Raw genomic sequence first — 24,390 nt, 5'->3', positions numbered from 1 at the left:
TTGGTGAATTTATCAATCACCAGTGGTCATTTCCCTATTTACCCTCAGAAGTGTTCTAGGATGGTTGAAGAACACCTGTAGCGACATCAAGGACTACTACAGTAACAAACCACTATTAGGCCCTCAAATTACTAACAGAGCTAGGGAATGGCTTTTAAGGCTTACGTAGCAAGAGTAGAAGGGCCAAAATCATGAGCGCCACTGCTGCGGGTCCCAGGCCCACATAGGAGTCATGCTGGGCTTCCACACAGCCGCTGCCATGCAGACATTCACAAACGGTGAGCTTAAGGATCTGCTTCTCAGGACAACTCAAGCCTTGACTGTCTGAAATCAGGAACTGAATCTCACTCCTGCCCAGCTTCTGTTCGCTTTGTTGCAGCAGCACACTGGTACCTTCAAGGGTAAGAACCAGGGAGAAAGAGAAGCAGGTGATTACCAAGGAAAGGGAGAAATTAAATCACGGAAAGAATGTTCTTTATTTAGCTCCACTTAGAAACCTTATTTTTCCTTAACTTCTCATTGAATTCACGCTGTGAGCTCCTTAAAATCTGTTCACAGTCCTCCAATACTGTTCAGCAGCAAAGATTTGGACACTTTATTTTTGTGATGATTAATTTTAATAAATGTATGTGGTGTATCAAATATGAGGAATACAGTGATGAACAAGGGAGGAGTTCAACATTTTCACTGATTGACTTTATTTTACTATTTCTTAAGAAAAAACTTTATGGCAATTTTCCAAATATAGACAGTAATAGAAAAGCATAAGTCTTATGGTACCCATCCAACTTTAACAATTTTCAACAATGTTTTATGATTCCTTGCTTTTTGCTTTTAATACTGTGTATTTGAAATTTTGAACATTTTAAACCTTCAGAAAAATTGCAAGAATATTCCGATCAATATTGATAATACTGTTATGGCTTAAATATGAAGTATTCCCTGAAAGTTTGTGCATGAGACAAAGCAGGGATGGTCAGAGGCAAAAAATGATAAGATTATGAGAGCTGAAACTTAGTCATTGATTAATCCATTTGATGGACTAATAATCCAAATGGACTAACTAGGTGGTAACTATAGGCAGGTAGGGTGTGGCTGGAGGAAGTAGGTCATTGGGGACAGGTTCTTGGGGATTTTATTTTGTCCTTGGGTCCTCAATCTTTTTCTCTGCTTTCCATCTACCATGAGTTGAGCACTTCCCTTCACTATACCCTTCTGCCTTGATGTTCTCCCTCATCTCAGGCCCAGGGCATTGGAGTCGGAGACCTCTAAAACTGTGAGCCCAAATAAACCTTCTTCCTCTAAGTTGTTCTCATCAGATATTTTGGTTACAGCGACGAAAAGTTGACCAATACATATACCCTTCACTAACTGTTTACATTTTGTATCAATACTTTCTCTCTATATATACATGCATACTTTTTGCAAAAAATTCTATCAGAATTATTTCTTTTTTTTTAGATAGATAGAGAGAGAGAGAGAGAGAGAGAGAACTTTATTTTTAATATTTATTTTTTAGTTCTCGGCGGACACAACATCTTTGTTGGTATGCGGTGCTGAGGATTGAACCCAGGCCACACGCACTCCAGGCGAACGCGCTACCAGTTGAGCCACATCCCCAGCCCATATCAGAATTATTTCAAGGTAAGTTATAAATAGCATGATATTCTTCAGCACAAACTTTTTAAGGCCAAGGAATATTAGTGCTCTTAAAAAATTATTATTGAGACAATAATACTAAGTAATAGATATAACTCATTTGCAAACTTTTTGGTTATTATAAAAATATCCTTTTATAATATCCTACAGATCTCTGTCCATTTTTCTCTCTCTTTTGATCCTGGGTCCAATCAAGGCTAACACATTGAATTTAGTTATTACTGTAGTCCCTGCTTATTTGAAATTTTCCCCACTCTCTCTTTGGCTTTTCAAGACCTTGAAATATTTAATAGGCCACTTATTTCAGAGAATGTTCTAGTTTGAATTTGTCTGGTTGTTTCCTCACGACTGGACTCAGGTTATGTTTTTAGAAGACTATAACACTGGAAGTGTTGTGGAATACCTCTTATTTTTTAAGTATATGCCTTGGTGATGATTTAAATTTTTTTTTCACACAAATAAAAATAATGACCAGTTTTCACATGAATTAAAGCCATGATTAATTAAATAGCGTAAAACTTTTCTGACATATGTAAATGTTTATTAGAATAATTTACTTATAAGGTATGATAGAGAACACAAAGATACAAATCAAGTGTTTTGGTTTTATCTTTGTTTTTGAAGTAAGAAATATTTTAAGCTCCAAGTTTTATGGAATTTGATCTGTATATTTCTAAATAAATAATAAATAAATCATCACAAAAACTCTGGGGAAATGAGGAAAGGTTGTAGTCATTGGTTTAAGAAATATAGGCTCAGGGAGACAGGGCCTGGAAAAATACAACTAAATTCATGATGGGCTCTGATGGGCTATGTGGGAGGGCAGGATGGGATTTCCACTCTATTAGTTATCATCGACAAATGAAAGTTGTGACACAAATACAAAAAAGTGTTAATATTTTCTTTGGTGTGGTGACTTGCTATGTTGCTGAGGCTGGCCTCAAACTCACTGTCCTCCTACCTCAGTCTCCCAATTAGCTGGGATTATAGGATATACCACTATGTCTGGCTCATTAATATATTTTTCTTCTCTACTTATTTATTTTCTTTTTCCACATTTTTATTGGTGCATTATAGTTGTACATACCAATGGGAATTGTTGTTACATATTTGTACTTGTACACAATATAACAATATAATTTGGCCAATTCATATCCCAGCACCCTACCTCTAACCTCCTGGTCCCTTTCCTCTATGGATCTCCCTTTGATATTCATGAGATCCTGCTCCTCCACTTTTCTTTTCCCCTTTCCTTTCTAGCTTCTACATATGAGACCCTTGACCTTCTGAGTATGGCTTATTTTGCCATACATTTTTCTGCAAATGACGTGATTTCATTATTCTCTACAGCTGAATCAATCATTAATTTCTTTGAATTCTAAGTAGTAAGTGTAAGACTATATCATTTAAAATCCTCTAGAATTTTCCATATTTAAAAATTTTCCCAGATAAATAAAAATAAAAATTCAAAGAAGCTATGTATCATGCTAGCTGGTCGATCACCTTATTATTTGATCAGGGAGAAGAAAGCCTAGTTAAAGAATTCTCTCTCTAAACTGCATCGTTATATAATGAATAATCTCAGTGACTTCCTGTAACAACACTGTTAACACACTTCCTTGAGAGTCTTATGTTCCCATGACTATTAAAAAAAAAACATTCAAGGACTCATCAAGCTTAAATATATTTATTTTTAGACAGAAAAGCCACTTAGAGATTTGGAGAGGCAGCACAGCACCCAGGCGGAACCAGACTGCCTGGGTTGAATCCGAGCTTCAAGTCTTAACCTAGCTGTGGCCTCAAGAAAGTCAGGAAAACTCACTGTGCCTTTGTTTCCCCACCTGTAAAAAGTTGACAATTGTAATACCAAATTTCTAAGGTTGTTAACAGCAAAACGTGCTGAAGACTATGCCCAGATTATACTAAAGGTTCTTAGATAAAATAAAGGAGTCTTGGGATTCCAAGTTCAATGGAAAACTCATTTACATATCTTGGTCAAGGAAAGACAAGCTGCAGTCAGGCATTCAGGGTAGGGGTGTACCAGGCCTCTTAGGGTACAGAACTGGTTCTTAATTCAAGTTTTGATGTCTGTGATGAAACTACCAGAAGAAGCACCTTGGACACCTGCCACTGCAAGGCCCTCACTAGCTGGGAAGTTGTCACAGAGAACCTTAACTAGCCACAAAGGTGACTCATCCTCAGTGGAAAGGCAACCTGAGCTAACCAAGGGCATGGCTGCTTCAGGTGAGCTCATCAATCGAACTTTTGGAATTAAACAGAGGAAAGTTGAAGCAAGTTAAGGACACTTTTAATATTTTTGTACTGTCAGGAATTTATTTACATTGTTTTATGTATTTATGTTATAAACAATTAACCCTATTAGGATGACAGATTATAACTCTAGAATGTATAATTGGCATTACTGACTTAGACTTGTGGTTTTAGGCTGAAATGTGCAATATATTTATAAATTCAATTTATTGGAACTTAGGGTACAAAATCACAGGGAGGATTTACTTGTTAATTTGGATCACTGAAATGTATAAAAAAGGAAATCAAATATACTTAGTTTATATAAAAAGTTTGAAATGTTGACTTGTAAACTGGTCAAAAAATTAATCAAAACCTCTTAAAATGATTATAAACACTTGCTAGACTTAAAATACCATAACAAATCTATAGATTAAGAAAAACTTGCAGATTGTATTTGAAATTTTTCTGAAATGAACACTGATTGTTTAAAACAAAATAGTTTTCTGGATAGAGTTTTTGGCATGCAAGATCACCCTAAAGGATATCAAAGCTCACGTTAACTCGAGAGCTGTGTCCAAGATGGGGACCCATGGGTGTGTCTATTGGTGTGGGGCAGAGGAACATAAGACAGACCCTTTGTCATGTGATCTCCACCACACACTAGCATTTTAACTATGAATAAGTTACTGAACTCTAGTTAAGCTAAGGTTTTCTCACCTCTAATCAGGGAATAATGTTATGGATTAAGGGTTAAATATGGTAATGTACCTGGCACAGAGTAAGTGCTCAAAAAATGTAATTCCCCACTTCAATGTATGTTATTTTAGATGGAATTATCATTAGCATACTTCAAGAGTTATAGAAGGCACTTACTATGATTGTTGTGTCTAGAAAAGCTTATCAGAGAAGAGCTTTTGAGACTTCAAGAGCTATTCAGAGAATACCCCACTAACTCTAGACATTTTATATAAATTTTCATCTTTCCATAGGCATATAAAAGATACTATGTCTGTAGGTTCAGAACCTCATTTTACAAATGCCCTTAAAAATTTTTATTGGAAATATATGTTGTGAGAATAAATACAACCTATAAGGATTTTAAATATCTACCATGCTTAATATTTTGATTTTAACATAGTCCAACAATTCTGCTTACTTTCTTGTCGTATTATTTTCCATTTTTCTGCCATTCCAGGTGGTTCATCAATGATAGAGAAGCTGAATGGCTCACTGTTCAGGTATCCATCAAGGTCCTCTGCAGTAACGTTCACGTACGGCGCATCCTCACAGATGTTTTGCACTGGGTCCACCAGTGTGGGGCAGTTGTCATTGATGTCTTCAACTGCGATAAGGACGGTGCCAGTGACGGTTTTTCTAGGATAATCTGAACAATAAGAGAAGGAAAAATTATTTCTATTCTGATCATATTGTTGACCACAGTTTGAATTCTCTTATCAACTTGGTATAAAGAGTGTACCAACCACTTACGACATTTCCTATCCCAGATATGTCTCATATTCAAGGCCAAGTACTATCTTTAGTCACTGAATAAGTAGGAATATGAATCTTTATCCTTTAAAGAGATAGATTTATATATATATATATTTTCAAAATAAAAGTTTCTGATGCTGGAAGATAAAATCTAAATTCACATAATCAAGAAAAATGTCTATTTAATAACTTACCATCTGATATAGCCATAATCTTTACAGTGTATGTACCATTTTGGACATATCTAGATTCAAAATCAGGAATTTTTACAAGTTTAATTTCTGATGTGACAGGATCCACAGAAACCCAATTGTCTTTATCTTCCAATTTGGCATATCTGTTATAAAACAAACATCAAATTATTTTTAAAATTCTGGACAAACTGGGAATCTCTACAACTCTTTAAAAATTAATTTTCATCTCACATATGTTCTTGTTACAGAAATTTGTTTGAATGTCTTTAATTTCTTGAAACCTGCTTAAACATCTACCAATCCATGAGGTTGTCAGTTACTCTGTAGCCTGTCCTGTAGCTGTTGATCTAATCTCTCCTAAATTTGGGTTAAGCCTTTGGGGAATAACTTAGTAACAGAAAAAGACAGATGGACAAAAGTAGACTTAAATTATACTGTTCATTGGGATGTTGTTAATAGTTTTCAGGTAGGAATGGTTAAAAGTGGAAACAATGCTGACAAAATGACTTCTGGGTTTCCTTGCTCAAAGCAAAGAGAATGACTGTGAAAAGAGCCAGCTGTGGGGAGGCAGGGAGAATGTTCCTACTATATTTTCAGAAATGTGCATAATGAATACCATTTAGTTTAACATATAAAAATACAAATATAAACTAAACATGAGTCTCTTGGCTCAACCAATCAAATTGATGATTTATTTTCTATTAAGTGGTTGTTTAGGCACACAAGAATGGGTGGTTAATTTATAGCAATATTTATGTACTGTGTTTAAAAATTTTTATGTATTATATTTTAAAAAATCCAAATATACATTTGAACTACGTTTTTATGCCTCTTAGTATTTCTATTGGTAAATGATAGTTCATTTGGATTTTCACAAGTACCTCTGAATTTCCTGTGAGGAACTTTAAAGCTGGGGTCTATTTGCCATCCACAGTTTCCCTCATTCATACTTAAAAGCAGAATCTTAGTAATAAGTATCACACTTCACGCTGAAATGCCTTCTGTGATCTAACTTTGGAAATGTCCTTACTGCTCTCTGTTGTGAAAATGAGATGCCATTCAGGTAGGATGGCAGCTCACATGCTGTATTAAATATCCATAAACAACTGCTACAGATGAATAATTATCAGAATAGTATGATAAAGTTAATGATTTTTTCGCTGTCCTCATTAGGATTTCAAAATAAGGGCTGGGGATGAGGATACAGCTCAGTGGTGAAGTGCTCGCCCAGCATGCACCAGGCTCTAGGTTCAACCCTCAGTAGTGCACAAAAGAAGAAAAAAGATCTCAAAATAGCAATTACTAATTATCTAGGTGAACACTGGAAGATAATTTAACTTAGCTGTGCCTCCTATTCTTTCTGTAAAATAATAGGTTTGAACTGAAGTTTAAGATTTTTTTTCTCATTCTAAAGTTCTGTAATTGCAGGTTAAAGAAGCAAAGCTCATCATTCTTCCAGGGAGAGCAATAGTTTTTTTGATATATTTATAGCCTTTATTTTTAATTAAAAATAGCAGCCCAAATTAAAAAAAAATTGGTGGGAAACAATTTTCAGTAGACAGACACAATACTATTGGAGGAGAGTTAGAACAATACAGACTTCTCAGTAGATGGCAGTGAGAATTTTCACATAGAATGACACGGAGAATCCTCATTTCTGTAGATTCAGTTAGGGACTGCCTTGTTCAATGCAGAGCAGGGGAAATTAAAACTAGACCACCCAAGTCAGCAGAGGCAGGCTGGCTCCTGTGGGGAGGGTAGGCAAAGATGGTCACCAAGACCCTGTATGTAAAAAACAATGGATGCTATTTCTTAATCTTATTTTAAAAAATAATCACTTGGCTGAATTCCATAGGAGACGTGTTCAAAGGAAAGAGATCATTGAAGAACTTTCTCCATATTTCCAGTTTGGCTTCAGTTGGCCATGCTACTAAATACTACGTTGTATGAAGCACTGGCACACAGGGTCATAGGCGGAAGCAGAAAAGCCACCAAGCAGCTCTGGCACTTAGGAAGTTGCAAAAGCTGTGTGTCCTAGGCAGCAGGTGGGAATTCTTTAAATCCAACATGAATCCCTGTAATTTTATAAATAATAGCCCCATAGAGAATTTTCTTTTCTATGGCATGGCTCTCAGAGCTAAGAAGTAAATTTACTTTGAAAAATTTAAAGTATGCAAATCCCAGATCTCACTTTAGAGTAGACACAGCCAGGTCCCTTTTAGTACAGGCATGGCACTATGGCTCAGTAAATGTATTCTGAGCAAAAGTCATCATCATCAAGACAAACACAAAAAGTCTGCCAATCTCTGAAGCAAAACAGAATGATTCAGAGCAAGATTAATTATTAAGATTTATGTATAAATAAAACTTGATTTTCCTTGTTAAAACATACGAAGGAAAATTTTTTTGAACTAAATGTGTGTAGAATAAATTTTGTGGTAAATTTTAACTGCTACTTTCTCACCTCTCAAGACTTTTCAGAAATAAGGGAGAGTTTAGAAAGCATTTTTTTTTTTTTTTCTGAGCTTTTCCTTTATTGCTTTTTAGGCATCTATAGCCAGAGCTGCTTCTGTGGTGAGCATTCTAGCCTCATCCTCACACACAGGTGGGCAAAGGAAGGGGATTCTGCTGAAAATTCCTCCTCATGTCAACTTTGGGAAATTTAATCTATAGCCCTTTGGAGAGTTACAACTCTGGGGTGTAAAGGAACGAAGTACTTAGATTTCATTAAGATATTTGAAAATAGGCACTTAAAGTAACTTAAAATTTGGATTTAAGCTCACAACTATATCTTACTTTACTTGAGCTGGTTGTCCAGTGTCTTCATCAAAAACTTGAAATTTTCCAATTGATAAGCCTTGGCTTGACTTATCCATTCCTTCACTAGCATGGAAAGAAATTGTGCTGCTTTTAAAATGAATGCCTTCTTTCACGTTTTTCACCTTTACTTTGATGGGGATGGATGTGGGCTTATATTTATTCCTAATGGACTTGTGAAAAGCTGCTTTATTGGTGACAATGATACTGAAGTCAAGATTCTTCATTTGTTCATAATCAACTTCCTAGAAAGGCAAGATCAAAGTTTCTTTTAACAGAGAAAACAACCAGAACATACAGGGTGAGTGCGCGTACACACAATTTAAATGTTAGATAAGATCATTTGACATATAGCAAGTACTATTGCATTGAGTATTCCAGTTCATATCCATACCAAGTAATTACAAATTTCCTGTCAATCTGGATATTCATAATTGTTAAAAAAAAGTTTAAGAAGCATTCCCAGTTCATTTTATTAATGGTCAAGTTTATTTTTAAAAGTATACGTTTTTATTTTTAACAATTTAAAGTGATTTTTTTTTCTGTAATGGAAACATTAATGGACATTCAGTAAAAATTAATATTGCCTAAAAGGTGCTCCATTTTAGTCCAAGGACTATGCATTATATGGTAGTATTACTAGTTCTGTCCCCCAGGTAGACTGACACACACACCAATATCCTAAAAACCCCAGAATTCCTGAAGTGAAGAAAAAAACCCAAGGCTTTTCAAATTTGTTTAAACAAAGAACCTATTCCCTTCCTTTATGCACAGTATCTATTAATATCTGCTTTGCTGTTAATTCTATAAAAGATTAGCCTTCTTTCAAATAGTTCTTTGTGAATTATGGCATTTATAATGTCCATTTGATATAATTTCTGTATCACACTATCTATATATTTTATGGTCCAATTTTCCCATTTTCATTTTATAAACATTTCTATAATATATTATTATTTAGATATACTTATTTACCATTCTATTACTAGACATTTCGGCCATCTGCAATTTTCAAATATAGTTAACACTTTCTTGAACATTCTTATACAACTTATTTTTCTGGGTGACCTATATAAAATCACTGAAAGAATTACCTAGCCAAAGTTTATTTAGGCCCTATTCTTTCATTGCTTTTTATTTCTAGTGTTCCCAGATAATTTAGATGCATGTACCATTGCTTGTTTTGTCAAATACATACGTTTACAGGATTCTAGAAAAGCTGTTCACTTCTTTTTGGGTGATTTATTATGAATTTTGCTTTATTCTATGTAGGGTTTTGTATGGACAATTTATTTTGCCCCTTTTAAAATATGGTAGGGACAAGGACACAACAACAAATGACTAGAGAAAATACATTCTTTCTGACTTTCAAATCTTTTTGAGAGTTCTTTTAAGGTGCTCTTGCACCTGATAATCTGGATTTGATGGCACAATATATGCTGGATGAGACATAGAATCTTTCAGCCAGTTATCATTAGTATTCAAGAACCAAGACAGTGTAAAAAAGTGGGCTAGGCACTGGGGACATAAAAACTGTTACACGGTGTTTGTCCTAAATAGCTGTAATGCTCCAAAGAGAATGAAAGAAATTTTCAACATCATGAGCAATGTATGAGGTCAAGTGCCTCTATTTTTTACAGCTCTACATATTTTATCATTTCCAATTTTGCTATTTTCCAATAACATTATGGGTTTTAATTTGTTGGTAAAGCTGTGCACATTTTCTCATGTAATGATTTATTATCTCTCTTATACTGTTTATCTCCTCTACCTTTTTTTTTTTTTCAGTTTTATTCGGGTATAGTTTACAGACAATAAAACTCACCCTAAGTTTACAACATGATGTTTTTTAGTATTTGTCATCATCATTATGATCCAATTTTAAACATTTCCATCATTACAAAAAGTTCCTTTATGCCTCCCTTATATCCCCGGCCCTATGCAATCCCCAATCTGCTTTCTCTCTCTTATTTTGCCTTGTTTAGAAATCTCTCATAAATGACATCATAGGATACGATGTCATCATAAAATAGAATTTTGCACCTGGTTTCTGAATAACATAATGTTTTTGAGATTCATCCATGTTGTAGCATGTATCAGTACTTCAGTCCTTTTATTCAATAGTATTCCATTATATGGATATACCACATTTTATTTATCTGCTCATCAGTTGATGGCCATTTGGACTGCTCCCAGATTATTATGTGGTTAGGAACATTTTGCACAAAAGCCTTTGTATAGACACGTTTTTATTTATCTTGGGTGAATGAATGCCTAGGAATAAGATTGCTGGGTCATAGGGTAACTACTGTATGTTTAACTTAAAAAAAAAAAAAAAGACCTACCAAACTGTCATTTTATATTTCCACCAGCAATATATAAAGGTTCTACTTTCTCTATATTCTTCAATACTTGGTGTTGTCAGTCTTTTTGATAGCTGTGGTCTGAATATTTGCATGCCCATAGAATTCACAGACTGAAATCCTATCCCCCATAGTGATGATATTGAGAGATGGGGCTTTAGTGAGGTCTTAGGAACCCTTGTGAATGAGATTAACTCCCTTATAAAAGAGGCCTCTGGGATCTTGCAGGCCTCTTCTGCCACATAAGGATACAGCAGAAAGGTGCCATGTATAAGCTAGAAATAGGGCACTGTTTATAGGCTACGAAGTTGATGGTACTTTGTTATAGCCATCCAAAGACAGTTGATTTTAGCCATTTTAGTAAGTGTATGGTGATTATCTCTTATAGTTTTTTTAAAAAATATTTTTTCGTTTTAGTTGTAGTTGGACACAATACCTTTACTTTTTAATTTATTTTATGTGATGCTGAGGATCGAACCCAACACCTTGCACGTGCTAGGTGAGCACTCTACCACTGAGCCACAACCCCAGCCCTATCTCCTATAGTTTTAACTTGCATTTTTCATAATGGTTAAGGACATTGGGTACCTTTTCAAATGCGTATTTCTGTGCATCTTCTTTTTTTTAAAACTTTTCTTTTTAGTTGCTAATAGACCTTTATTTTATTCATTTATTTATATGCAGTGCTGAGAATCAAACCCAGTGCCTCACACATGCTAGGCAAGCACTCTACCCCTGAGCCACAATCCCAGTCCTCTGTGTATCTTCTTAATCTCATTTCTTTTTGATGAAATCTGATTACTGCCTTTATAATTTGTAAGCAACTATTTTAAAAAAAATATTTATTTTTATGTTGTTCTGAGGATCCAACCCAGTGCCTCACATGTGTGAGGCAAGTGCTCTACCGCTGAGCCATAACCCCAGCCCCTGGAAGCAACTGCTTTATATAGCTGAGATAACAAATTTGTAATTCTCTCCAACTGTTGCTTTCATTGTAATGCTGATTTTACTACTTTTCATCCACACTCTCCTTGGAAGAGTGGGTTGAGAATATTTCCAGCACCCCCATCATTCACCAGCATGTTTGCTTCTGTGTATGTTGTTGACTTTATCTCAAACATCAGGCATAGTTGAACCTATAATTGACAACTAAAAATTATGCTATTTTCACATAAGCAGGTGAATTTTTATCTCTGATGATTACTTCTTCCATAATCATAAAATGTGTCTTCCTTTTAAAAATGAGGAAATGTTTTCAATTGTCTTCTGCTTTTAAAGAGGTAGTTTAAATGCATACATTAGTCTACTAATTAGTGGGGCTCATCATTATTACTATGAAACCTCAATTATTTTCTACTCTGTTATTGATTTTCCCATTGTTAGATTTTACCTAGATTGTCATATATTGATTTTTATAAAAATTTAGAAACTCTGGAATCAATTTTTGTCTGCATATAACTTAATGAAATAATATTTTTAAAGCTGCAGTTTTGCATTTCATTATAAAGTCTGGCAAGGCAATTCTATCATAAACCACTTACAAGTACATTAATATCGTTCCTTGCTTATTTTGTTACATCCATCTTGTAATTTTTGTTTAAAAAGTGGGAGCTGTAAGAACTAAATGTGTAAAACCCTACATATGTTTAATGATTGGACTCAATTTTTCTTCATTGATTCAATGCACAAGAGATTTGTTCCAAAATGTAGCTCCCGCAGTATTAATATTAGAATACAAGTAGATTTTTGTTTAAAAGGCAAGATGCTGAGTCCCACCCAGTTAGGATTTGTGATAATGACACCCAGGAATCATTACTGTTGGCATGTAGCTTTACGAGGTGTTTCTTCGTCACACTTAAGTGTCAAGTTATCATAGCTTTTATTTTTGGATCTTATTAGTGAGGGTTGGCTCTACTGTTAGATAAATAGACTGAGAGGTGGTAAGTGAAGGGGTACTCAGCAGAGGCACAAGGTCATGGTGTGGGAATGCTGTTGGGCATGACAGGAAGTGGTCTAGGCAGTGATGACGCTGGTCTCATGCTGTCTGGCTAGGATCAGAGTCCCCTGATCTGAATCTGAACTGTAGTGCAAACAATTGCTGACTACACAACTTGGGCAAGCAGGTATGGCCACTATCTTAAACAAATGCGGTGCTGGCGGTGCATGTGAAGTATTTGTGCTTGGAGCTCAAAATATGCTAGATTCTCTCCAGCAGCAACTTGTTCCACCCTAGTTTTGAACACTCATGGCTTACCTTAATAAGGGTCACAATGCCTTCATTGGTCTGGGCATCAGTTTCTATGTGGAAATAACCCCCTTCATTTCCTGATGCAAACGTAAAATTTGCTAACCAATTATCAGAACCCATTTCATCTGCATCGGTCACTTTTATGCGCATGACTTCTACATTGACTTGATTTTCTTCAATCGTTCCTTCGTACTGCAAAATAAGAACATGTGATTTTTATTCTGATATAATACAAACAAGTTGATATATATTTTAGTCAGGGCCAAAATATAAATAAATAGATACATTTATTATAAAAATAAGTTACCATTTCATTTTCCGTTACAGGGATATTGTCATTGACATCCAAAATACGAATCTGAACTTGAGCTTGTTTGACTGGTTTGTCTGTTATTTGTCCATTGCCATCTCTTGCTTCTACGGTCAAAGAGTAGCTGCTGTGTTCCTGCAGAGAAATAAAAGATGTGCAACTGGGGTGAAAATGAATTGTTCCCAATCTTCCCTTCTGGTTTTAGTTCACATCACCATTAGGAAACGAACCATAGTATACTTTACTCATAAATAAGTTTCATGATCTGTTGTTTCTATGTTATTCATTTGTAGTCAAGAGCTTTTGAGAAAGGGCAGAAGAAGACTAGCAGAGTTACTGTCAAATTCTTAAATATTGCCATTGGTGGTATTCTCAGAAGACTCTGTTCTTAAACAAGTCTATACTAAAGGGACGCTGTTCAAAATACAGTCCATTCTGCTATGGAAGACGTGGTGGGATTGTATGAAATGTTTTGTTTCCTACCCTATACATCATTCTTAGTTAAAAGGTAACCCAGAAGAACTTAGTCCCCAAGAAAAACTTAGCCAGTGAGGACAAAACTTGGTGATCTTTATCCTGACCTCCTTAGGAATAGGATTCTTAGGGACTGTGTCCTAGAGAATGACTGTCATTCAAAAAGGAACCTTCTCTTCCGTGTGTGGTCCCCTTACTGTAGCTACATTCTGTGTGGCTGGATTTAAAAAGTTTGGCAGCCACTGCCAGTACACAGAGGTCCTACGTGGCGCAGAACCACTCAGTGAATGAAGGACAGTTGGGGCTCTGGACGAGCCACCTGGCCTCTAATTCTGGCTTTGTCATTTACTAGCTGTGCTGGACACACACTTAATCCCTGTGATTCTCATTTTTCTTATGGGGATAAAAACTGGATCTGCCTCAGAGGGTTTCCATATGGATTAAATGAGTTAATCCATGTAAAGGGCTTAGGATATGACCTGGCCATGGTTACTACTCAATAAATTATGGCTCTTAGTCTTGGCTAAACTTTCCACACCTCAGAAATGGTAGCTTATTACAAATCACACCACTAATTCAGAGTAATACTTTTCCTCTCTAGTTTTATGAGAACAGGTGTAGAGCAGAATGTTAGGAGTGATCAGATTCTTAAATTTTACAAAGATCCAGATGGCAAGTTGGCAATAATCCTTCCCATCTGAGCAAAGTTAATTTTCCAAGTACAATACCATACACTTGGATGATGATTTATATTTGAAGACAAAACAGTATTCACCAACATTTTATTCTTATATATTAGGATCTTTGTGCACGTAGCATCTGAAAAAATCTTCTATTTTCCCCTTTAATTTAAAATTTTGAGTTAGAAATTAAAAGAATGAAAAATTGTTGAGAGGACAGTCTAGGTAAACTACTCAAATTTCTCTTTAATTTGGGATTTAAAATAACTTTCTCCTTTATAAGGATTTTTATTCCCTAGCCAGGTCTCCTGTCTCTAGCCCCTTGCCCTCATCACCTTGATCCCTACAGTTCGTTAGAGAACCCGCCAACTGGGAATGCTGTGTCAGGATTCTAGGAAATGGATTTCTAACTGGAGAGGTACTAGAATGGTGTTGTCTTTATGAAATTATCATTTCAACATAAACTCAAACATTAAAAAATTAATCTGGTATTTTATATACATATATTTTAATGTGAAGTCCTCCATTTCTGGTGCTTTTAAAAAATATATCTCAATAGGCATACAGCACATCTCACATTTCAAATGCTCAAGAGACTCATATAGCTAATATCTACCAGAATGGGCAGTGTATCCCTAAAAAAGGATGATTCTTAGTTATCCTATGACTGAGGAATATTGAACGAACTAAGAAAATTCAAAGAAACACAGAGAGGAGCAACTGGAAAGGATAATAAGGAGTTTAAAAGATGAACAACATGAAAGTTTAATTTACCTCTCTGTCCAATGTAATACTGGTTGTATAAATCTCTCCCGTATCTTTATTTAGGTAGAACACTGGAGGATATGCAGGCTCCTGAGATACGATTCTGTAGGAAACCTTAGAATTCATGGTATTAGGCTCATCTGCGTCTATTGCGGTGATTTTCATCACAAGTGTATCTAGCATTAGAAATCAAGATGACCAGGGTAAGTCCACTTACGTGTGATATTATATTATTTTTAATTTCAGTTTGTTTCTAAAAGGATTTCAGGTATTTGTCAAAACCACAGTTTAAGCCGGGTGTGATGGTGCATTCCTGTAATCCCAGTGATTGGGAGGTGGAGGGGATTGCAAATTGGTGCGGCCAATTTGGAAAGCAGTTTGGAGATTCCTAGGAAAGCTGGGAATGGAACCACCATTTGACCCTGCTATTGCCCTTCTCAGACTATTCCCTGAAGACCTTAAAAGAGCATGCTACAGGGATACTGCCACATCGATGTTCATAGCAGCACAATTCACAATAGCTAGACTGTGGAACCAACCCAGATGCCCTTCAATAGATGAATGGATAAAAAAAATGTGGCATCTATACACAATGGAGTACTATGCAGCAATAAAAAAATGACAAAATCATAGAATTTGCAGGGAAATGAATGGTACTAGAGCAGATTATGCTTAGTGAAGCTAGCCAATCCCTAAAAAACAAATACCAAATGTCTTCTTTGATATAATGAGAGCAACTATGAACAGAGCAGGGAGGAAGAGTAGGAAGGAAAGATTAACATTAAACAGAGACATGAGATGGGAGGGAAAGAGAGAGAAAAGGGAAATTGCATGGAAATGAAGGGAGACCCTCATTGCTATACAAAATTACATATAAGAGGTTGTGAGGGGAATGGGAAAATAAACAAGGAGAGAAATGAATTACAGTAGATGGGGTAGAGAGAGAAGATGGGAGGGGAGGGGAGGGGGGATAGTAGGGGATAGGAAAGGTAGCAGAATACAACAATTACCAATAGGGCATTATGTAAAATTGTGGATGTGTAACCGACGTGATTCTGCAATCTGCATTTGGGGTAAAATTGGGGGTTCATAACCCACTTCAATCTAATGTATGAAATATGATATGTCAAGAGCTTTGTAATGTTGTGAACAACCAATAAAAAAATAAATAAAAAATAAAATTAAAAAAAAAAAAAGAATCCCAAGTTCAAAGGGATCTCAGCAACTTAGCGAGGCACTAAGCAACTTAGTGAGAGCCTGTCTCTGTCTCTAAAAATGGATGTGGCTGAGTGGTTAAGTGCCTCTAAGTTCAATCCCTGCTCAAAAAAAAAAAAAAAGAAAGCACAGTTTACCACAATCAAAAATTTACTTGAATGAGGAAATAAGCATGAATGTCCTGTGGGTAACACTCAACTTCTGTTACAATATGGATTTTAGTATTTATTTACACAATGGAAATTAAATGGCACTCATGAAAAATAATAGACTCTTACGTGCTGCACTCAACTCTTCAACAGACCCCGTGAAGACTTCCTGTGTGAACACTGGCTCATTGTCATTGATATCAAGAACCTTAATGCGTAGTTCTAAAGGTTTCTCAAGATTGTTTCCTTTTTCATCCAAAGCATAACCCATTAGCTGAAATCGTGACATAAATAATGAAATTAGTTTTAAGCTAACGTAATTGGGTTGCTATGGCATCAAAAATTAAATCATAAGTATTACCAAAAAAAAAAAAATACTACCAATAAAATTGTTCTACTTACCAGAAAATATGGTGTTTCTTCTCGATCAAGAATGCTAGTAACATTCAGTTCTCCAGTGCTTGGATTAAAGACAAATATACCAAATGGTGGCTCTGTGATCCCTTTTCCAGTGTATTTGTAAGTAATTTTTAGTCCTCTTTCTTCTGCAATATCAGAATGGATCTAACATAAAAATAAGAGATGAGTGTCTCCAGTTAAATTCTTTGTAGTTTACATTGTAAATCAGTGCACAATTTCTGTTTGAAGTTGTCAAGACACTGAAAGGAGGGACATGGCCAGAACAGGCACCGGCATCAGGGAACCTGGGTTCTGATTCTATCTCGGCTGCAGCTGAGTTCTGTGACACTGAGTTAGCTACTTAACCTCCCTGTGCCTCAGTTTTCTTATCCTTTAACTGGAAAACATCTGAGTGTGTCCTTTTTTAGGGTGATTGTGAAATTAAGACATAGCTGTGTGCATCTAAGCAGGGGGAGGAAATAGATTTTAAATTTGGCACATACGGTAAAAATCGCAGAGTCAAAATCACCCTCATTAATCTATACAATTATCTGAAAATCATTCCCAAGAGGGATTAAAACCATCAAGTGCTTCCCTACTTAGAATGCCTCAGCACATCATGTTTCTAATCTGCTAGATATTCTGTAGTTACCATCTTGAGATCCTCTACAAGGCAATTTCATTTGTATCTTTAAATGCTTCTCTGGGGTCCCCTAATGGTTCCTCATTTTCTCCCTTCACATATCACTAAAGTCATCACCACCATCTACCTGCCTGGCCAGTTCACTATTATGAAACTTCAGAATTAGTTAGTCTTTCTTCCCTTAGGGCTTCCCAACAATGCACTGAGGTTGTTGGGGTTTCAGCTGGGAGAAACCAAAAGATAGCAGATGCTACACCAGCTCAGCTCCTGGAGTGCGATGGTAAATCTAGAGCAGTCACATGATCATTTTTCACTGAGTTTCTGCCTGTTCTTTTGCCAAATGCATGCCCATACACAATATACAGATACACTTATGTATGTGCATTTAAATTTACATTATAGTATTTATAAGGATATTCTATGTCTTTGCAGACTACTTGTATGTATTATATAATCCTACTTAGGTTAAAAATAAAACAAAAGTCGTGTGGACAGAACTGTTGGTTTGTATATACATATGTATGCAACTAAGAGTTTATTGCATATATATATATGTACGTGTTATGGTTTATGTATGAGGTTTTCCCCAAAAGCTCATGTGTGAGACAATGTAAGAAAATTTAGAGATGAAATGATTGGGTTGTGAAACTTTTTAACCAAATCAGTGCATTAATTCCCTGACAGATATTAACTGGGTGGTAACTATAGGCAGGTAGAATGTGGCCGGAGGAGGCAGGTCCTTGGGGGCATGCCTTTGGGGTATATATTTTGTCCTTGTTGAGTGGGGCTCTCTTTTGCTTTCAGGTGTGATATTCTGAGCTGCTTTCCTGTACCACACTCTTCTGCCATGATGTTCTTCCTCATTTTAGGAAAATCTACTGAAAGATTGTATGAATTACTGAGATCTCAAAAAAGCAAGCCAAAATAAAACAAAAAAACTAAGTTGCTTGTATATGTACCTTTATGTGGAGCCATACTTGAAACATTCCAGATTTTATGCAAAGCTTGGTGGGTTATGCCTGTAATCCAGTGACTAAGGAGGCTGAGGGCAGGAGGATAGCAAGTTTGAGGCCAGCCTTAGTAAATTAGTGAGACCCTATCTCAAAATAAAAAAATTTAAAAGGATTGGGAAATAGTTCAGCGTTACTGTGCCCCTGGGTTCAATCCCCAGTACCAAAAAAAAAAAAAAAAAGGTGGGGGGCTTTTATATTCTTTTATATTTAAAAAAATGTTGCTAGAAGACAGGAAACTTTATCTTCTATTTCATAGTCATAGTTCCTCTTGAAAAAGCTCTTCACATATAATCTTTATGAGATTGGAAAGATGCAAGTAAAACCTGAATTTGAACAGTATACATTCACATGAGTGCTTACTGAGCACCTATTGCACATGGGCGTTGGTCAGGGCACAGGCAGGACTCGGGAGCTCTAAGGACTAAGCCAAGCCTTCGTGGAGCTTACACTGTACTGAAGGAGACAGACGATGAAGCAAGCAATGTTTGATTCAGCAGTGAAATATGCTATCAGCCAACCTGATACAGGTTAAGAGGACAGAGAAAAAGTGGGGCAGGGCAGAAGGAGGTGACACTGTACAGAGAGGGCCTGATACATGCTAATCTTGCAAATTATCTGTGGGGATCAGATTCCAGGCAGAGTGAACAGCCTTGCAGAGTGGGGGACTGGAATGAGCTTGTGGTTACTTTAAGAGGATGTACCAGAGTATGGAATGGGAAGTGATTGGAACCGGGGACAGAGAGGTGGCGTAGGTGAAGCAGTCAATCGTATGGGGGCAAGAGGATTATTTTTTCCATTGCCCTGGGAAGTCACTTAAAGGTCTCATCAAGGAGGTGAACATGCTTTGTCTTTTCAAAGGTTTGCTCTGGCCAACTTCTGGAGCATGGGCTGTGTGGGAGGGCTTGGCAAGAGTCAGAGCAGCAGGACCAGGTGGGAACACTTTTTGTTACGAGGGATGGAGATAACAAAGCCTCAGACTATGGGAATGGAGTTGAAGAAAAGTGCACAGAGTTTGGATATACTTTTTGGGTAGAAGTGATAGTACTTGCTACATATCAGCCTTTAAAAACTGCATGGAATTATGGTGTCATTTACATAAATGGGTAGAACTTTAGGAGACCAGCTTTAGGGGAAAAACAACAACAACAAGGGTTTAGTTTTCTACAGCTAGCTATGAGATACATTTGTAGGAGGATTATCACATAATTTATTTTAAAAATTGGACCATTTGAGAGTAAAAAGGGAACTACTACTTATTAAGCTAGGACGACAGGCACGAATCGAGATTTACAGTCACCCTCCCTCTCAGACCTCAGTTCTTTCCACTACTATCATAAACTACTTTTTACCATAATACCCTCTTTGGAGTATTGTAATGCTGTGTTAAGTTACAATTAAATTACTGCCAGATGTCTCAACTCCTGGTTGAATCAAAACTTAAAGTGATAGATATTTTTTTGCCAATGATGTTGCATCTTTCAGAAAGAGAAAGAAGATCTCAAAGTTGGTACTTGCTGCTAAAAGTCAGCTCTGCTAATTTTCTCTTTTTTTAAGCTCTGCTAATTTTCAAATATATTCTGAATATTAAGAAATTTAGTAATTACATAATTGTCCTTAAATTTTAAAGTGGGCATAAAAATCCTCTTCCACCACAGTTTTAATCACAGGTGTGTTTCATATTCTTCTTTAGAAGATACCTTGGCAATTGGATTCTTTTTGGACAGATCCTCTCCTTCCCTCAGAGCCACAGGGGCGGTGATCCAGGCCCGCTTTTGCCGTACTAGGTGAGTATGTTTAGGAAGCAGCTGATTTTCATTTCTGGTGTTTAAGGCCTACAATAATAAAATATTGCCAAAAAATTATTACATATTATCGAGGGTTTGTATGAAATAGTATAGTTTACTAAAGTTTAAAAATAGTGTAAATTTTAAGGTATATTTTGCATTTCTTACCAAGCTTCATTTTTCAAAGAGGAATGTATATATTCTAGTAATCTCTTATAGGTGGTCAAGAGATTATCTCCAAACCCATAAAGAAGAGAGTTTTGTTTTTCATATTAAAAAAGAAGAAGAAGAAAAAGATTTCCCAGAATTACCAATTCAAAAGGCCTTAAGGATAAATTAGTGGCCTTACCTTACAAATTGACAAGTTAGAATAACAGACCATGTCCAAAAAAGTTTTTTTCTTATTAGCTAAAAATGAAGTTTCACTTTTCCTTGATGGTTTATGGCTTGAAAATAAATTACTACCATGCTTTAAGACAAAATGTTTGTAAACTGTTTACATAAATGTGAACAAAACTGGTACAACTGCCAGTTAATGAATTTGTTATCAGGACTGGGTGAAGGAGTAAATTTCCTGTCTCTTGTTTTTACAGCTTTAGGTAGAAAACTATTATACAAATTTTCAGTACGGTTTTATAGGTAAGTATGTATTTTATGAAGGAAAAGTTTAATACAGATGACATTTTATCTTAAGATCAGAAATGATTATTACACTAGGATTATTTTACCATTTACTAAGTTTGTTGCTGTACTTACACATGTATTTTTTTTGCTTCAAAACCCACTGGTTATCGTTGATTTTTATATGCTTTCATTTGAAAACCTTTTTCTTAATTTAAACATATATAAGTTATATAAGAAGAATTAGAAATTATGTTAAAACTTATGATGCATGTATGTTTATTAGAGATATTGGTCTGTTAAAAATTCTCAACAAAATTCTGGCAAATTGAATACAAAAACATATCAAGAAGATAGTGTACCACGATCAAGTGAGGTTCATATCAGGGATGCAAGGTAATTCATCACATCAATAGACTTAAAGATAAGAATCATATGATCATCTCAATAGATGCAGAAAAAGCATTTGACAAAATACAGCACCCCTTCATGTTCAAAATACTAGAAAACTAGGGATAACAGGTACTTATCTCAACATTGTAAAAACTATCTATGCTAAGCCCCAGGCCAACATCATTTTAAGTGGAAACAAATTGAAAGCATTCCCCCTAAACACTGGAACAAGACAGGGATGCCCTCTTTCACCACTTCCATTTAACATAGTTCTTGAAACACTAGTCAGAGCAATTAGACAAATGAAAGAAATTAAAGAGATACAGATAGGAAAAGAAGAACTCAAATTAGCACTATTTGCTGATGATATGATTCTATACCTAGAAAACCCAAAAAATTCCACCAGAAAACTTCTAGATCTAATAAATGAATTCAGCAAATTAGCAGGACATAAAATCAACACCCATAAATCAAAGAATTTCTGTATATCAGTGACAAATCCTCTGAAAGGGAAATAAGGAAAACTACCCCATTTACAATTGCCTCAAAAAAAAAATACTTGGGAATCAACTTAACAAAAGAGGTAAAAGACCTCTACAATGAAAAATACAGAATGCTAAAGAAAGAAATTAAAGAAGACCTTAGAAGATGGAAAGATCTCCCTTGTTCTTGGATAGGCAGAATTGATATTGTCAAATGACCATACTACTAAAAGCACTATGAAGATTTAATACAATTCCAATCAAAATCCCAATGACATTCCTCATAGAAATAGAAAAAGCAATCATGAAATTTATCTGGAAAAATAAGAGACCCAGAATAGCTAAAGCAATCCTTAGCAAGAACAGTGAAGCAGGCAGCATCGCTATACCAGACCTTAAATTATACTACAGAGCAACAGTAACAAAAAATGGCATGGTATTGGCACCAAAATGGACTTGTAGACCAATGGTACAGGATAGAGGGCACAGAGACAAACCCACATAATTATAGTTATCTTATATTAGACAAAGGCGCCAAAAACATACATTGGAGAAAAGATGGTGCTGGGAAAACTGAAAATCCACATGCAACAAAATGAAATTAAACCCCTATCTCTTACCATGCACAAAATTCAACTCAAAGTGGATCAAGGACCTAGGAATTAAATCAGAGACCCGGAACCTAATAGAAGATAAAGTAGGCCAAACCTCCATCATATCAAATTAAGCCCCGACTTCTTTAATAAGACTCCTATAGCACAAGAATTAAAATCAAAGAATCAAGATATGGGATGGATTCAAACTCAAAAGATTCTTCTCAGCAAAAGAAACAATCAGTGAAGTGAATAGAGAGCCTACAGAATGGGAACACATTTTTACCACACGCACATCAGATAAAGCATTAATCTCTAGGATATATAAAGTACTCAAAAATCTTAACACCAACAAATAATAATAATAATCCAATCAATAAATGGGTCAAGGAACTGAACAGACACTTCTCAGAAGATGATATGCAATCAATCAACAAATACATGAAAAAATCTTCAACACCTCTAGCATTTAGAGAAATGCAAATCTATACTACTCTTAAGATTTTATTTCACTCCAGTCAGAATGGCAGCTATTCAGAATATGTACAATAGTAAGTATTGGCGAGAATGTGGGGACAAGCACACACACTTACATTGCTGGTAGGACTGAAAATTGGTGCAATCAATCTGGAAAGCAGTATAGAGATTCCTTGGAAAATTGGGAATGGAACCATCATTTGACCCAGCTATTCCACTCTCCAGTCTATACCCAAAAGACTTAAAAACAGCATACTACAGGGACAGCCACATCAATGTTGATAGCAGCACAATTCACAATAGCTAAATTGTGGATCCAACCTAGATACCCTTCAGTAGATGAATGGATAAAGAAAATGTGGTATATATACACAATGGAATATTACTCAGCATTAAAAGAGATTAAAATCATGGCATTTGCAGGTAAATGGATGGAGTTGGAGAATATAATGCTAAGTGAAATAAGCCAATTCCAAAAAAACAAATGCCAATGTCTTCTCTGATAGAAGGATGCTGGTTCATAGATGAACTTTAGATAGGGCAAAGAGGAGGAGGGTAAGGGAGGGGCCATGAGGGTAGGAAAGATAGTGAAATAAGATGGACATCATTACCCTAAGTACACGAATGGTGTGACTCTACTTTGTGTTCAACCAGAGACATGAAAAATTGTGCTCTATTTGTGTAATATAAATTGAATTGCCTTCTGCTATCATATATAACTAATAAGAATAAATAAAATTTAAAAATTATAAAAAACTTATGATGCAAAAAATATCAAATTTCCTCTATCTTTTCACTCATTTTCACAGAATACTCATTGTTAACAGCATAAAGTATATCTTTTCTGAGAACACAGTTGTGTATGTATGCACATGTGGATAAAAGTCCTTCCCTATAAAACGATCTATGTTCCCCAGCACTGACTGGCACTTATTTGTTTAAGAACAGCCATGTGTAAGGCAGCATGGGTTTTAATCTAGTACAACACAGCCAAACTGTCCGCTATGAAGTAAAGCCTCTGAGTCCCAGAGATAGAAATAACCCCTTGGTTCCTTACCTCAAAGTGAAGTCCATTTCCAAAGTTAAAGCAGATCTGTAAAATAAAATTACAGACATGAAAACAGAAGTTTGACCACCATTGCCATCCTTCCTCAAAATGAAATGACATTGAATCTTCCCTTTGCCCTTCCTCAATGACGAGGGCCAGAGGGAGGAATCTGCCTTCTCCTTGAGCCACACTGCCCATTCCAGAAAATGCCTGGAATCTTTAAAAACAAACAAAATAATCGGCCTTGTGAAATTTTAGCCATATCTTGGTTCTTTTCTCCTCACCCTGGTTTTCATGTTCTCTGGGATCCACTTACTTT

The 24,390-nt window shown here is 35.8% G+C and overlaps 1 protein-coding gene across 1 annotated transcript in view; it reads right to left on the bottom strand.

Annotated features, from left to right (window-relative positions):
- The window catches only part of DSG2 (desmoglein 2), a 47,188-nt gene that overhangs the window by 7,771 nt on the left and 15,027 nt on the right, over positions 1 to 24,390 (bottom strand). Inside the window, exons 2-12 of the mRNA XM_081263225.1 lie at positions 24,081 to 24,116; positions 20,371 to 20,505; positions 17,021 to 17,182; positions 16,748 to 16,892; positions 15,264 to 15,430; positions 13,333 to 13,470; positions 13,032 to 13,217; positions 8,394 to 8,659; positions 5,598 to 5,740; positions 5,069 to 5,296; positions 166 to 393 (exon numbers count right to left, since the gene is read on the bottom strand). Coding sequence (XP_081119351.1) covers positions 166 to 393; positions 5,069 to 5,296; positions 5,598 to 5,740; positions 8,394 to 8,659; positions 13,032 to 13,217; positions 13,333 to 13,470; positions 15,264 to 15,430; positions 16,748 to 16,892; positions 17,021 to 17,182; positions 20,371 to 20,505; positions 24,081 to 24,116 — 1,834 coding nt within the window. The remainder of the gene's footprint in view (positions 1 to 165; positions 394 to 5,068; positions 5,297 to 5,597; positions 5,741 to 8,393; positions 8,660 to 13,031; positions 13,218 to 13,332; positions 13,471 to 15,263; positions 15,431 to 16,747; positions 16,893 to 17,020; positions 17,183 to 20,370; positions 20,506 to 24,080; positions 24,117 to 24,390) is intronic.

This window comes from Spermophilus citellus (genome assembly GCF_964194105.1).
Source record: "Spermophilus citellus genome assembly, chromosome: 12".
Taxonomy (NCBI): domain Eukaryota; kingdom Metazoa; phylum Chordata; class Mammalia; order Rodentia; family Sciuridae; genus Spermophilus; species Spermophilus citellus.
This window is presented reverse-complemented; position numbering and strand designations above follow the sequence as displayed.